We start from the raw sequence: 16,722 nt of genomic DNA on the forward strand, positions 1-16,722 counted from the left end.
ATCCCTGCACATTATGTATCGCAGTTTGTTCACGTCCCGTTCTCGAGACAGGAAGTGAACACCATAAAGCAATCTATTCCTGATATAAGAAAGAATCCGACGGGATTCTATAAAGAAATAGAGTCGGTCTTACAATCATCGGCATTCACCTTAAGTGATATAGATTTATTATTTCCCGTACTCCTGCCAGTTGATTTGTGGAAACAGATTAGGACTGCAGATGATGTACCTGGGTTAGGAGATACATGGGATAACATGGTTAGGTTCGACAGAGAAAGACCAGCTGGCGAGCGACCACCTCAAGTGATATTAACTTCGCCTGATAGGATTATTGTAAAATTAAAAACCATAGTTCCTGAAAAAAGAATAATTTGAGACAAGCTTACGGCCTGTGTCCAAGGAAAGTCTGAGGGTGCTACCGAGTTCTTCAATCGGTTTGAACAGGTATTTTCAGATTTCTGTGGACAAGACTTAGGCACAGAGTCAGGGAAAAGGCTGTTTGTCGACAAATTTGTACATGGATTGCTGCCTGACATCCAGTTACAGATTATGTCCTCCGAAAGCGCTTGGCAGGCGAAGTCTCAATCAGAAGTACTGCACATAGCTCAGTACTATGAAAATCGTGTAAATACTGAAAAGGAAAAATTTGAGAAAAAAAAGGGTGACCTGAAAACAAAAGTACTATTGCAACAGATTGTTAGAAACCCTAGAGGGGGTAATCAATTTAGAGGTCAATACATTCCACATGGAAGTACGCCCCTGGCGCCGGTAACCATTAACCAGTGTGCCTATTGTCGACAGGAAGGTCACTGGCGCGCACAATGTCCGACCTTGCAGCAAAGGTCATTTGGGAACATAGGTAGACGATCCAGAGGTCGCCCAGGCGCAGGGGGCCCTGGCAGGGGTCAGTTTGCACCAGAATAACAGCAACCTTCCTCACAGGATAAACAAGTTTTGACTGTGGATAATAGAAACATTTTTGATCATCCTTCTGCCGCGTACCTCTCTGAAGAACTTCCTTTTGACGACATTTTGTTTCGTTAGGATTGCTCGAAGCAGGATTTGGAACCAACGCCTATTCCCGTTCATCAGAAAGGTCCCTACGTTGAGATGGAGGTGGGAAATAGGAAGCATCTATTTTTAGTAGATACGGGAGCACAAAAGTGTTCCATTGACCATTCATGGGTTTCAAACATTCCCCTGTCAGGGCAGTCCAACGTCTCTGCAGGGTTTTCAGGCACACCTGTAGTTTGTCCAGTCTCTTTGCCGGTACCCATAACACTGGGTCCCTTCACGGAGCAGTGTCCATTTCTACTTACTACGAACTGTGGGGAGAATTTTCTAAGGGTTAAATTTGCTGAAGGAATTGAATGCAGTAATATATTGCTCCCCAGATGGAGTTCGGTTAACAATTTCACCTCAGCAATCACTCACCTCTTAGTTTTTGACTCGACCTTTACCGCCAGAATTCAGTAGCATTCCGGAATGCTTATGGGCAATTGATGATAATGATGTGGGCATTCTTCAAATTGAACCTGTTGTAACACATGGAGTAAAATTGCCTCGCATCCCGCAATATAAGATCTCAGTTGAAGGCGAACAGGCTTTGAAATGTATAGTTTCTGATTTTATACATCGTGGAGTAATTGAGGAAATTACAGGTAGTGTGTGTAACAGCCCGATTTTGCCAGTATATAAAAAAGGTGATAATGCGATTCCTTTTAGATTTATAATTGATTTGCGTGCTATTAACAAAATTGTGGCTCCTCAATTTCCCATTGTACCTGATATTACCACGATACTAACTATGATTCCGGCTTCTGCTACTCACTTTAGCGTTGTTGATCTTAAAAACGCGTTTTTCAGTATTCCTATACATAACGATAGTAGGTATTTGTTCGCGTTTACCCTAGGTGGACGCTCGTTCACATTCACTCGTGCACCACAAGGGTACACTGAGAGTCCAAGTATTTATAGTAGAGCATTGAAACAGCAACTCGATACTCTCAAGTTGCCTACTACTTGCACGTTACTACAGTATGTAGATGATCTCCTCTTGGCTGCTGATTCAGAGAGTGGCTGTAAAGAAGGCACCATGTTGTTGCTTTGTCATCTAGCAAAACATGGCCACAAAGCTTCACTCAAAAAATTCCAATATTGTTGTCAGGAGGTCACCTATTTAGGCTATCTCCTGTCAAAGGAGGGAAGAAGGTTGACACCTGAACGAATAAAAACTATTTCTGGCATGTCTGTCCCAAATACGCAGAAAGAGGTTAGAGCCCTGATAGGTATGGCTTCTTATTGTAGATTGTGGATCCCTAACTTTTCGTTAACGATTAAACCAATGCTGGCTTTGACAAAGAAGGGCATTTCTTTGCCATGGCCATGGACTTTGGAACACCAGACAGCATTTGATTTGCTCAAAACCGCGATGTGTTCGGCGGCGGTTGTAGGAACTGCAAATTATGAAAAGGCCTTCGTTTTGTATGTGCATGAACGTGATGGAAGTGCTTTGGCTTTGTTAACGCAGGAACATGGAGGGAAGAATAGGCCGTGCGGCTATTTCTCATCCGTCATTGATCCTGTTGCATGTGCTTTGCCGAGATGTTTGAGAGCTGTCGCTTCTGCTGCTGAGTCTGTAAAACAGAGTGAGGGAATGGTCCTGGGTCATGCGTAAGCCCTAATGGTACCTCACTCTGTAGATATTTTATTGAATAGAACTCACACGCAACACCTTACTTCCGCACGATTGACAAGATACGAATTGATCTTGTTTGCCCCCACATTCAAATTCAGAGGTGTTGTGTATTAAATCCGGCTGAACTTTTACCTATCCCGCAAGATACTGTTGATGGTGACGAGACGTCACACGATTGCGTTTACACTACAGAACAAGAGACTAAAGGTAGAATCGATTTGAAAGACACGCCTTTGAATAGTCCACAAGGAGAGCTATTTTGTGATGGCTCCTGTTTCAAACTTCCAAACGGTACATCCACGGCTGCTTATGCTGTGACCACCTTAAGCACGATTGTGGAAACAAAAAGAATAATGCATAATTCCACGCAGGACGCAGAAATTATAGCATTAACTCGAGCTTGTGAACTTTCTGAAGGGCTTACAGTAAATATATATACCGACGGTCAGTATGCCTTTGGGGTAGTTCACAACTTCGGTAGGCTTTGGAAAGAACGAGGTTTCTTGACCTCACATGGCACAAAAATACAGCACAGCACTTTCAGCATTGCGCTCCCTGTTCAGTTAGCCATTGTAAAATGTACAGCACATCAAAAGGTTACAGACGATATAGGAAAAGGGAATGCTTTCGCTGATCAGATAGCTAAACAAACTGCTACTGATTTTAGTTCAGAAATGTATGCTGTAAGGGAAACTGTAAATGTTTGTACTTTTGGTGAAAGTATCGATTCTGTAAAAGACATTCAAGCAGATGCTACTGCAGAGGAGACCAAGAAATGGATTGAGGGTGCAGGGAGATTGGATGGTGATGGGTGTTGGGTGGACAATGTTGAAGGAAAATGGTTACTCCCAGACGCCTACATTACAATGATGGTCATTATGGCTCATGGTCCGACCCATGTCTGTGTGCGTAAATTGACTAAAATGTTACATAGTGTATGGGCCAATGATAAAATTTTCAAAATTGCGGAGCGCTTTGTCCAAGGGTGCATGGTCTGCTTGCAGCACAATGTAGGAAAAGGTACCTTGACTCCAAGAGGGATTTCGCTCCACCTTCTGTTCCGTTTGAGGTCATCCATTTTGATTTTATTGAGATGGAACGTTGTAACAATCTTAAATATGTACTGGTTGTCATTTGTGCATTTAGCAAGTGGGTTGAGGCCTTCCCTGTTAGAGATGCAACAGCCATAACCACGGCAAAAACTCTGTTGAAGGAGTTCTTTCCTAGGTTCGGGCTGCCGAGAGTCATCTGGTCGGATAATGGGCCACACTTTATCGCTGCCGTAATCCTACAAATATGCGAAGGATTGCAGATTGATAAACGGTTCCATTCGGCCTGACATGCCCAAAGAGCCGGCTTAGTGGAAAGGTACAACAGCATTATAAAGAACAAGCTCGCTAAGACGTGTGCCGGCACCAAGTTAAAATGGCCGGACGCCTTACCGATCGTGTTGCTGTCGATGAGAACAACCCCTCAAACTAAGACTGGGCTCTCTCCCTTTGAGGTGGTCATGGGGAGGCCTGCTAATATTTGGGGTATGCCAAAGAGTCACTCATTGCGGGATATAGAGAATGTGCTTCTTTCAGATTGCTGTAACCAGTTGACTAAAAATCTATTTTCAATTTATCACCAAGTGCGAGAGGCATTACCTGTACGATACAATGGTCCCGGTCACAGTCTACGACCAGGGAACTGGATCCTCACGAAAGTTTTTGAAAGGTCGTCTTGCCTTGCACCTCGGTGGAGGGGTCCCTACCAGGTCCTGCTAGTCACCCAGACTGCTGTGCGGTTAGCAGGGAGAAAGAACTGGATTCATGCAACACACACCAAACGGATCCTGCAGCCTGTGCCATACGATACAGAAGACACAGAATCCCTTTCCAACACTGTAACCAACGTGCCCGAAACAGCAACAATCGATAAGAGAGTATCGGAGACCGTTCCAGAGTTCGTAAGGCCCGACAAAACGGCCATCTTGTCTCTGCATTCTCCAACAGTGGTACTTCCGGATCATCCATTTTCTGATCCCATTTCCGTTCACTCGCCACCTCCAGTGGGAAGTGACGACATACTTTTTTCTGACCCTTCAACACCGGAAATTGTGAAATATAATTTACGTCCAAGAAGACAGACTTACGGCACGGTTTGACTGTGCGATTGAGGAAATCATTTGAGGGCTTGCCTTTTGGCCCAACTGTACGAAAGGATTCTGTTGGCTAAGGGTTGTGGGAAAGACATTAAGAAGACGCGCGACTGGAGTCGCCAGCAAACAAACAATTGGTGTTTTTTGATTGAAGACTACGATGCCTGCACCCGCTACCTCTCACACTGAACTTTTAGATAAATATGTGACTAGCAGAGACAATTATCAAGCGTGTAAGGGGACCCCGAAAATGTATTGTTGCCTTTTAGTAATAATAACTGGGTTTGTAGTAACTATTGGTTTTGGGTTATGGTACCTGGAGGAAGCATATCCGCTAGAGGACTTTTTACCTGTTGAAAATGTATCTGTTAAACCTACTCCTTCCGTGCAATTGCATACCTTGTCGCCTAGAGATTCTTCGCATGGACGGAACTATCAGAATAATAGTCTTTTGTTAATAATGAATGCCACTCATGCAATTTTTAATAGAACCAACTGCTGGATCTGCTCACATTTACCGCAACATGGGGATAAGGTGCTAGGTTGGTACATTCATCCTTTACCTTTGACAACTGCTTGTTCTGCTTCTCTTAGACCACTATTCTTTGGCCATTGGAATAACAGCATCTCAGGGAACTTTGATGGTACAAATTTGAATAATTTTGAAAAACGTGTTTTGATGCCCCTGGGATGCTCACTGTTTGCGAATAGGAGTAAGCCAAATGTTGCTTCTGTTAGGCCCTCTGATAGATTGTCTCGTCCTTTCCAGTCTTTGATCTCTTTCAAAATGGCTCCTATAGGCAATAAGGATGCCACGCCTCCATCTTATTCTGTTAACCATAGGGCCAATTCAGTTTCCTTCTGCATACAGAGGAATGGAACACGGTCAATGGGTGATTTTAGGAGATGCGGCAACATTGAGAATTTGAATAGTGAGAACAGACCTCTGTATGTAGGTGAACCTGTCTATTTCGTTTGCGGTAATGTGGCATTTCCATGGTTGCCCAGGGATTGGCAAGGAACCTGCTATTTAGGGATTCTATTACCTGGGGTATTTATTGCCAGTACTGCAGAAATTTCGAAGACTCGTCCACGACGAGATATGAAAGGGGATACTCCAGCGCAAACTCTAGGAGACATTATGAAATCCTTTGTGCCATTTTTTGGGCAAATTATGAATTCAGAAGATATCAGGGGACTAGCGAGAGTACTGGAGAAAACCATCAACCGGACCAATGACATACTCTATAATATGACATTAGAACAGAAAGCGATAAGATTAGTAGCTCTTCAGAACCGGATGGCATTAGATGTCATTCTGGCAGAGCGTGGAGGAGTATGTAAATTAGTGGGGTCCGCTTGCTGCGTTTACGTACCAGACTCCTCTCCAACGATATTTAGGGCGATCCAAAATCTACATGTTCTTAGTTCAGAAGTACATGTTCCTGAGGGAAACTGGTAACTTAGTACATGGTTTTGGGACCTCCTACGGTCATGGGGATGGAAGTTGTTTTCGGCCCTGCTGATTATCTTGGGTAGTTTTCTATTCCATTGTTGTTGTATACAGTGTCTCCCTGGTATATGTTCGGTAGTAGGGGGGTGTTGCGCGCAAGCAACAAGTGTATTAGGTCATAAAATATACGCCCCAGATAAGGTCTCCAAGGAGTATGTGTTGAAAGAAACTCTAGTGTCTGATCTGATGGCAATGGATATGTCTGATAATGATTTGGGGTGTATAGACGTTGAAATGTGGAGTTAGTCGTAAAGTGATTGGAAGTAGTTTAGCCCTTGGCATAGGCCAAAAGGAGGGTTTGTTAAAACTGATATAATATTGTTTTATCCTCATTGTATATGTTGGCCTATGCCCAGTCGGTCTGCGAGGAAATCCGCATCACAAGGTCGTAACCTCAAGTTAATCGAGCCTCCATTTTAGGTCAAAGCCGCCATTTTAGTTATTTGTGCAAAGTCACCCTGTGGCCTAAAATGGCCGACCTGTGTTCTCTTGTTCTCACTTAACCTCTTCGACCTCTGTAGGCGAGTTAATGTCCAACCTGCCTGCAGGCTACATGTTAGGGTCATGTAGACCTTGTCCTTTGTTGACCTCGGGATAAGGGGATTACTTGAATTGGCGATGTTAACCTACAAGTATATAAGAACAATAATGCTATCTAAACATAACATGCGAAACATCTGTTTGACCTGCATTGAAACAAAATGTGTAAAGAGTGTAAAGTTAAACCCAGAGAATAATAGTGCTTGTTAGTCAAATGTATTACGAAGTATACCGCATGCATGAGATATGTAAATTAGGAATGAACCTGGCGCAACCCTAGCCCAGTACGTGGTTAACTTGTAGGAGGCTGAACATCGTTATGAAGAAATTGTATAAATACGCTGATGTCCAGCTAGCAACTCCTGTTCACTGCTCACATTGAACCTGCTGGTGGTCTCTGTGAAGTACTGACAGCCAAATAGCTATTTGTGTACTTTGTTTTGTAAACTGCTTAGTATTGCAATAAAGATTCTGGGAATCTTTACAAGCCCGTGTTGGTGTATTTCTCTTTGCCTGGTGTAAAAGCCTTAATATTGTATTTTCTGATTCCACAACAGTTCAAATGTTTGTTCTTGACAGTTCTCGAAAGAAAAGTTCATCTCTTTCTTTAGGCTCCTCAAGAAAAATTTTAAGTCTTTATACAAATCAAATGTCTCAAGTTCCTTCAGTGGAGGGATGATCCCGTTAGTCCATCTCTGCCAATTTGGTGGTTTTCTTTCTACTAGATTTCTATAAACGTAGCCTCCAAGTTCCCCTTGTTCCTGTTCTTGGATAGAGGGATTGAACCATCCAGGTTCCCATCTTTTTATATGTTGCAAAGTGTCACTTGTCTCCATAGTGCTCTGCGGGATCCTCTGGCCCCCTGGCTTGCTTAGCACTTATAGTTGTAGCTTGGACCTCTGCCAATGCCCAACACTTGGGATTCCAGGGCTCTGTAACCCTCCTTGTTGTTACCTCTATAGGGTTCTGACCGACCTGTATGTGGTGTTACTCCATTTGCTCTTCTTTCTCTCTTCTGGTTCCGTTCTGCTCGCTTCCCTCCATCCTGGGCAACCCTGGTACCTTCACTGCCTTCGGGTGTGCTCCAGCGGAGTGGCATCTCAGCGGGGATGTTGCTGTTCGTTCCCTCTCTTCGGCATCTCAGTCTCGTAAGCATTTGCTTTCCTTATCATGCCAGCACTCTATGTAGTTCTGGCACTGAGAGCGAAGAATTGATTCCCCCATTGTTCTCTGGTGTCTGCGTCTGTTTGCGGGCCCCAGACCCACCCCGGCTGCAATGTGGTCATGCCTCCAGGTAAGACAGTCTTTCTTCCATCTCTGTTTTGGCAATATAACACTTCTTGATGCCGACTACCCGGAATCTCTCTTCTGGCTCTTGGCCTCTCCACACCACCGATAGCTCCACAGTGTAGCATGGATCTGCCCTCCAGGACGTTATCACATCAGAGGCTCGCCTCTGCAGGATACCTGTCACTCTATTCAAGGTTTATCGTCTCTTTATTTTCGCTTCTGTACTTCAAAGGAGCGTGTTGTTCTCCATCAGCTGCTGAGTTCATGGGGATTCTAGCATTACCTTGAGCCAAAGAGATGGAAGCAATATCAGTGTGGTTTGGATGCCAATCAAAAGAGATAACATTATTATCTTCTACTGCACTGAATCTGCAACTGGGCCATTCACCATTCTCGGCCCAGCCACTCTCCCCTGCACTGCCTCCACGGCAACCCCTGCACTACAGGACTGTGTCTGTATCCATACAGCCCCCCTTCCAGCACTTGTCTGCACTTACCTCGCACTTGCCACCAGCTGGCCCTTGTTATTTATCCTGTATGCTGTATGCTTATAACCCTGTACTGCACTTTCCCCTCTCCCTTTCCCCCATGCACTTTTCCCTTCCCCTCTACCCTTGCACTTGCGCGATCTGAATGACACCTGGCCTAGTAAGATCGTTGTCTGTCTCCCCTTGTTCCCCCCCCTGCCTCGTCGCGCCTTGAAACACTTGTGTATAGGCGCGTTACAAATGCCTTATCATATCATATCATATGCCAGCAGGGTATTCTTTATAGGGATTTCCTTATAGGAATAGGAGTCCTTGTCCCATGGAGGACCCTCCCAGTGTGGTCCCACTTTACCAAACCCCTAGGGAGGGTTTGACGGAGCAGGCTCACCCCACTAGCCTCAAAGGGGGTGGATCCCCCTGGGAAGAAGGGGCGCATTTCTCAGATTTGTCACAGTACCTTTGTACATAAGTGGAAATGGCTGAAGTCCTAGAGCACTGCCAACTTCTCGCTTTGCATTTGTGAGAACCTCTTGTGATGAATTCCCAGATGTTGTCACTTCTCCCATGAGGCCAGGGAGGTGAGGCCGCCACCCGATAGTCCCCTGGGGGTGATACTCAGCAGGCGGATCTCATGTGGAGTGAAGCCCCTTATGGGATTAGAGATGACCTGGGAAGAACATGGTCTCCCCATAGGCCACCTAACCCTAACACAACACACCTTCCTATCCCCCTTACACCAACACTTTCGCTAGTGTTCCTATATGTTTTTGCCACAGCACCATATAGGAGGGGCTGGGAGGAGGAAGTGTGTGGACTCCTCAAGGGACATCAATCCCTTAAGTACTGAGACGAGGAAGAGACCAATTGACTCACTGGAAGACCTAACGATCAGAACTGGCATGAGGAAGAAGCGCAGAAGCATAGAGAGCACTCACAAGAACCAGAATGAACAGTCTAGTTTTCCCCAAGATCTAATTGGGCAGAACCCATTCAAAACCAAAGCGGGAAACCAGGAAAGAGAGAGGCCCTCCATGGAGGAACCGCAATCATGGGGAATGCTCGGCTCGAAAGAGAACCAAAGCAGCTGCAGGAAAGCTCATCAGGCAGGTGTAGAGGTTCTTACCTGGTCCGACGTGGAAGGACAATCCAGCGAAGCAGAGCAGCGAACGTCCAGGCAGTCCAAGCAGAAGGACCGTGTGGTCACAGGAAGACGCGCCTGCTGATAACCTGCAAGTGTACAGAGACACTGCAGCATGCCAAGAAAGCGTAGAAGTCCAGAGAAGCCTGAAACACAGGGCGGAGAACCCCAAGACCGACCGGGTCGAGACAGTAGAGACTCTAAAGATACCAGGGCTAGTGGAGCGGATGGAAGGAGCACCACAGGGTACTGGCAGATGCTGGGTCCATGAGACTGGGGCATAAGGAAAGCCCCTGGTGGGAAAAACTAAGACCCCTAGAGAAAAGGAACTGCAAAAACAAAAGAAGAAAGTCCCACGGGTCTGGAACCCACACCCTTCTATGAAGAGTAACCTAAGTCCTCTTCATAGACACAGTGCCTGGCAGGGTAGTGAACCAGGATTACGGCACCAAGACAAGAGAAGCATGTTGTAATCAAGATGATGCTTCACACACAGACCAGCTGTGGAGCCTCGGCTGTAATTCCAGTAGTCTTTATGTGTACATATTTACAAGCGTACAGATCCAGTTACTTTCAGGTATAGTACTGGACATGGGTCACGTGGTACACACACCGGCCATCCACACATCACCAGCTCAAGCGCGCATCTGACACACATGGAACATTCAGATACAACACTCACCCAACATTCTCATGAGCTGCCAATCATAACACTCACCAACATTCTACCAGCATGCATCCATGGCCAGCAGGACAAGACTACACATACATTACAACAAAGCACACAGGCCTGGGACCCACACCCATAAGATTGAGACCACATGTGAGGTGTGAACGTTTGAAGTGTAAAGCAGGCCAGGAGAAGGGAGGCATTCACCCTAGTGATTATTTGAACTGGGAATTGTGAAAGGCTGAGAAAGGCTCTGCGGGGAGGGAGCCATTCTGTCCAGCCCTTCTGAACTGAGAATTGTGAAAGGCTGAGAAAGGGCCAGGGGGAAGGGAGACATTCCATCCACCCCTTGTGAAATGTGAAACCAAGAGACCTCAGGAGAAGGAAACAATACCTCCTGGTATCTTCCCTGAAGATTGTACATCATGAAACTGAACAGAAGAGGGCCCGCGGAAGGGAGGCATTCCCTGGGCACTGTGAGGACATTGAGAACTAAATATCTGGAGAAGGAAGACGTTCTTCAAGAACCCAATAGTGAAGCACACCATAGACAATAAGGATTGATGTATGAGTTGCAACTTTACCTTTTCAACTGGAACTGAGAATGTGACAGCATCACAAGCTGGAACTTTCTTTGTTTCCTTGGAAAGGATCTGTGACCCGGAGAAGGGAGTCATTCTCTCAGGTGAAGTTCCCACCTACAATTGGAACTGTGGCTGACTGTCCAGAAGAAGGGAGTCATTCTCTCAGGCGAAGTTCCCACCTACGATTGGAACTGTGGCTGACTGTCCAGAAGAAGGGAGTCATTCTCTCAGGCGAAGTTCCCACCTACGATTGGAACTGTGGCTGACTGTCCAGAAGAAGGGAGTCATTCTCTCATGCGAAGTTCCCACCTACGATTGGAACTGTGGCTGACTGCCCAGAAGAAGGGAGTCATTCTCTCAGGCGAAGTTCCCACCTACGATTGGAACTGTGGCTGACTGTGCAGAAGAAGGGAGTCATTCTTCTTGACCAGGAACCTCTACTACCCTTTTCTTATTAGTTACAGGTGTGAGGGATAAACGTAAGAATATTCATATGATGGTGGACTCTTTTTATTTACTTGGATATTCTGACCAATCTCTTAGTTCTTATTAGAGGCAGGGAAAGCCCTTTTAGAGTTAGAGAGGACGGCATCTCGGTCAATAGGTTTCCCCTTTAATTTTGTCTAAATAAAGTCTTTGCCAATCACCATGCCACTATTGTGTCAGACTCGTACCACTGCACCCTTACATATGGTATCGGGGGGCATGAGCGCCCTCCCGGCATGAGCAATCAGAGAGAAGGTTGGAAGCAGAGGCTGCAGTGGATCCCAGGAGAACCCCTGAAGCCATCCTCTGCTGTTAGAGACCTCAGTGCTAAACATTCTGGGACATGGGTATCTCCTGCTGTACCCCAGAAGGTCTAGTGCGTTAAGTGTGGTGACCCAATATCTACCCAGGTATGGTTGCAATTTCTGCACTGACGGGCCATGCATGAGAGTTGCCACCTCTCTTGGGGCAGTGACCGCATGCTGCCTTAATCTACACATATGGGCTGGTAGTGCATGGGAGTATCTTTGCTTCTTCAGCCACATTTGAGGGGGAGGGGTTATTTGCTCTGGAAACAGTTGGACACCCACCTTCTTAACCCGGGTGTGGTGGCATTGCTAAGTGGGCTATTGTTATTGCTGCAGCTCGAGGGGTTGTGACTATCCTGCCTCTAGGTAGCGGGTGCCTTCCCTTCTTCCCCAGATGTAGGGGCCTTCAGTGTACTGGTGGGGTATTTAACCTGCAGAGCAAGACGCAGAGTCATTCATGGTCTCAAAGCATTTTCTTACTTTCTTGACCAGGATGTGGTGGCTGTTTGTGCACCTCGGTGTATTCGTGCTCTGAAGTCCTCCAAAGTCTTGAGCGAGATTGGCACAAGAGTGGTTTGCGGTTTGTACCCTTACCATCTCGGTCCACGTGTGGTGGCCATTCGTGCACATCAGAACGTTCGTGGTCTCAAGGCCTTCATCGCTTCACTGACATTGGCAGAGGGGCAGTTTACGCTCTTACTTATTGACCGAGATGCCGTGCTCAAGATAAGATTTGGAAGTAGGAGTATTTTACTCCCCATTTGTAAAAGTTGGGAGTAAAATTATTTTTACGGGATTAAAGCTGGAAGTCTAATTCCCAATGAGAGTATAAGCGAGTACAAATGTTTTACCTGGAAAACGAAAATGTTTTTGTTATAATCATTACTTTGCACCTAGTTATCCATGTACATTAAAACATACATGCTTACTTCTTCCCAGCAGGCAGGTATATAGTTGTTTCTTCCTGTGGTACTATGTGGACTACAGGCCCAAACATATCCATGGAGCTGTGTGGGTGAAAGCAGGGGCACAAGGTTCTACTTGTCAGTTTCTCATTTTCTGTTGGGAATATTTTTACTCCCTATTTTAATGTTTTGAGTGTACTTGCCTATTTTTAGGGAGTAAAAGTGCCAATGCACCCTTTATCTGTAGGGCTGTCCAGATGTGGTAGCTGTTCAAGCATCTCAGTGCATTCATGCTCTGAGAGCCTTCACTGCTTGACCGACATTGGCAGAGGGGCAGTTTGCACTCTTACCTTCTTGACCCAGATTTGGTGGCCGTTCAGGCACCTCATTGCATTCATGCTCTCAGAGCCTTCACCGCTTGACTGACAATGGCGGAGGGCCAGTTTGCACTCTTACCTTCTTGACCCAGATGTGGTGGCCGTTCGTGCACCCCTTCTGCTCCAGGAACTCATTGAAATCGGTGGTTTTGATGCAGCAGCAGCTCCAATACTTCATACTGGGGAGAGATCAGAAAATGGCATGACTGAGGGAATCGACTGGGCTCACTGGTAAAATACAATGGCAGTCATGTTTATGGTATTGAAGGTCAAGTCTGGGACATAAAAAAAGACCCAGGAAATCATTCAACGTGATCCATGATCGTAAATGACTTTCTGTGATAAACTCTTTGAATAACTTAGAGGTGCATTTTGGAACAATTTCTGGCAAATGCTACATTTTCAAGTTGCACAGTGCACCAAGATTTAAACTAGCCCACATGGGTCTATAATTTACCCCAGTACTGGCTTGTTAGTCTGGCCTACTGGGTTCCAACTATAGGTCAGTATAAGCACAAACAGGGTCCGGAAGAACACGGTAGGCATAGCAGAAAAAAGGAAAACCTATTGGGGATGAGAGATAAGAAAAGGGAATGCGAAATTAGGGAACCGAAGTTAACCAGGAAAACTGGGCAGGAAAGAGAGGAGAAAGAAGTGGATAGCAGGAGAGAAGGACGGAGAAAAATAAAGGAATGCACGAGGCGGTCAGAGGAAAGAGATGAAGGACAAGAGGAAAGGGAAGGAAGGGGGTTGAGAGTGAGAGGAAGGAGCAAAGGCAGAGTGTCAGGTCAGAGGAAAGAATGAGAAGAAGGTAGAATTAGGGAGGAGACAAATGAAGGTCTGATGAGAGTGTGAGGTGATGGTATCAGAAGACTGCTTCAGATGATGTGTGTAAGGTGAGGGTGCCAGATGAGGGAACATGGTGAGGGTATGTTAGGAGGTGAGATGAGAGTTTCTGATTCTGTGCTTAAGGCGAGGGTGTTGGATGAGGGCCTCGGGGGAGGGAGTATAGAAAAGACTTGAAGTGAGGGTGTCAGATGAGGGTGTGGAATGAGACTGTGAGGTGAAGGTGTGCAGTAATGGTGTTGGGTCTAAGGACGGGGCTGGCTCTTACCCCTCATGGAACACCGGCACTCCAGGGTGGTGGACGCAGACCTCAGCTTCACTCTCAGCACCTTGATAGGACTGATAAAGAGACATCCTTAAAATCAGCACAGCAAACACATGTTCTCTGTCTCAGACCTCACTCAATGACTCTAACCACCTCTAAACCCCCCCTTTGCCTCCCCATGGCCTGGTTCCCAGATTGCCTATATTCTCTGCTTTATATTCTCTGTGGCTGTTTCCCTGCCTCTCTGTGTCGGTCACTCTGTCTCAATATTTCTATCTCTCTGTCTCCATATGTTTCTCATATTCCTATATCTGTCTCTGTCTTTCTGTCTCTGTTTCCCTGCCGCTCTCTCTGTTGGTCACTCTGGTCACTCTGTCTCAATATTTCTATCTCTCTGTCTCCTAATATGTTTCTCATATTCCTATATCTGTCTGTCTTTCTGTCTCCGTTTCCCTGCCTCTCTCTGTCGGCCACTCTGTCTCAATATTTCTATCTTTCTGTCTCCATATGTTTCTCATATTCCTATATCTGTCTCTGTCTTTCTGTCTCTGTTTCCCTGCCGCTCTCTCTGTTGGTCACTCTGTCTCAATATTTCTATCTCTCGGTCTCCCACTGTTTCTCATATTCCTATATCTGTCTCTGTCTTTCTGTCTCTGTTTCCCTGCCGCTCTCTCTGTCAGTCACTCTGTCTCAATATTTCTATCTCTCTGTCTCCTACTGTTTCTCATATTCCTATATCTGTCTCTGTCTTTCTGTCTCTGTTTCCCTGCCGCTCTCTCTGTCAGTCACTCTGTCTCAATATTTCTATCTCTCTGTCTCCTACTGTTTCTCATATTCCTATATCTGTCTCTGTCTTTCTGTCTCTGTTTCCCTGCCGCTCTCTCTGTCGGTCACTTTGTCCCAATATTTCTATCTCTCGGTCTCCTACTGTTTCTCATATTCCTATATCTGTCTGTCTTTCTGGCTCTGTTTTCCTGCCTCTCTTTATCTATTTCTCAGCTTCCATGGGCCTGTTTCTCAGATTCCACGCAGTGTTTCTCTTCCTCCATGTGTCTATTTCTAAGCTTTCATATGACTGTTTCTCTGCCTCTCTGTCTTCCTCTCTGCATTCCAGTATCTGTTTCTCAGATTTCATACAGCTGTGTCTCTGCCTGCCTCTTTATTTTATTTATTGTGCATTTGTAAGGCACGTGTACATGAAGTACATTGTGTTTCAATGTACCACAGGGCAACAGGGAGGGAACATGGGAACGAAAAGCAAATATAATAGCAATGAAGTGAAAGACAGAGGCGGACCTACTAGGCCTTGTGAGCATTCAGAATGTGCAAGTGCAGAGAGAGAGAGAAGAGACGGGGAAGGGGGGTAAGTGATAGGTGTACCACGGAGGGAAGTGCTAGGGAGTAATTTGTGAGCAGCTGTTAAGTGCCTGGCAGAGATCACGTGGCAAGAGTGGTCAACTGCCAATACAATAAGTGCAAGCCTGTGAGAAAGCACAAGCCAGTGGGTGCCCAAAGACAAGTGCTGGGAGTGGGCGGAAGCTGAAGGCGATTGGGCGTGGCAGAGGCCAGGGCCCAGAAGGACACATAAGGGCTCTGGTCACCAATTTCAGCGGCTGTGGGCTTATACAAGGAAGGGAGAGGGGGAAGGCGGAGGTGAAAAGGAAAGTCTTGATGAGCTTCTGAAATTTGAGGAGATTTGGCTCAAGATGGAGAGGAAGGGGGAAGCTGTTGCAGAGGAGGGAGCCAACTGAGGAAAGAGATCAGTCACCAACTCGCTGTTTCGAGAAGAGCTTGACACGCAGAGAGTTGGCACCGGACGAGCGTAAAGATCTGGAGGCAGAGTATTTGGTGAGAGCCAGTTGTAAATAGCATGGTGCTTGGCCCCAGACAGCCTTATGGATGATGCAGAGGGATTTGAATTTGATCCTTGCAGCAACCGGGATCAAGACTGAGAGGAAAGAGAGGACGGATCTGTTTCTCTGATTCCATGTGGCTCTTTCTTTGCCTCTCTGTGTCTATTTCTCAGCTTCCATGTGACTCTTTCTCTGTCGTCATGTGTCTGTATCTCTTCCACTCAGTGTCTGTTTTGCAGCTTCCATGTGGCTGTTTCTCTGCCTCACTGTATCTGTTTCTTTGACTCTCAGTGGCAGTTTCTCTGCTTCCCTGGCCTGTTCCCTGGCCTGCAGTTGCTACATATCCAGAGTTGTTTTCAAAGCCCTCAAAGGACCATCAACACCTGTTGGGAAGAGTATGACCCTCATTCAAATCCTTTTACTTTTCAGCATGTCTTTCAGTTTCCATCAGTCTTGCTTGGCTCAAAAAATCAAAGCATTGAATAGAAATCTACACAACCTGCATCATATTATTGATATTGATAGACTAGTGGAACAGCCCGTGTACATGGTCCAAAGTGTGTGGAGGCGTGATATGCTGCAAATAATTGTATTTACAGAAAGTCATGTATCTTGTCG

At 45.9% G+C, this 16,722-nt stretch overlaps 1 protein-coding gene across 1 annotated transcript in view; it reads right to left on the reverse strand.

Moving 5' to 3' along the window:
- LOC138480685 (cysteine and histidine-rich domain-containing protein 1-like) overlaps nt 1-16,722 on the reverse strand; it is a 225,847-nt gene that overhangs the window by 69,380 nt on the left and 139,745 nt on the right. The window contains exons 7-8 of the mRNA XM_069612362.1: nt 14,255-14,325; nt 13,220-13,319 (exon numbers count right to left, since the gene is read on the reverse strand). Of these exons, the coding sequence (XP_069468463.1) occupies nt 13,220-13,319; nt 14,255-14,325 (171 nt within the window). The remainder of the gene's footprint in view (nt 1-13,219; nt 13,320-14,254; nt 14,326-16,722) is intronic.

This window comes from Ambystoma mexicanum, chromosome 5p, assembly GCF_040938575.1.
Source record: "Ambystoma mexicanum isolate Mex_15411 chromosome 5p, UKY_AmexF1_1, whole genome shotgun sequence".
In the NCBI taxonomy this organism is placed as follows: Eukaryota; Metazoa; Chordata; class Amphibia; order Caudata; family Ambystomatidae; genus Ambystoma; species Ambystoma mexicanum.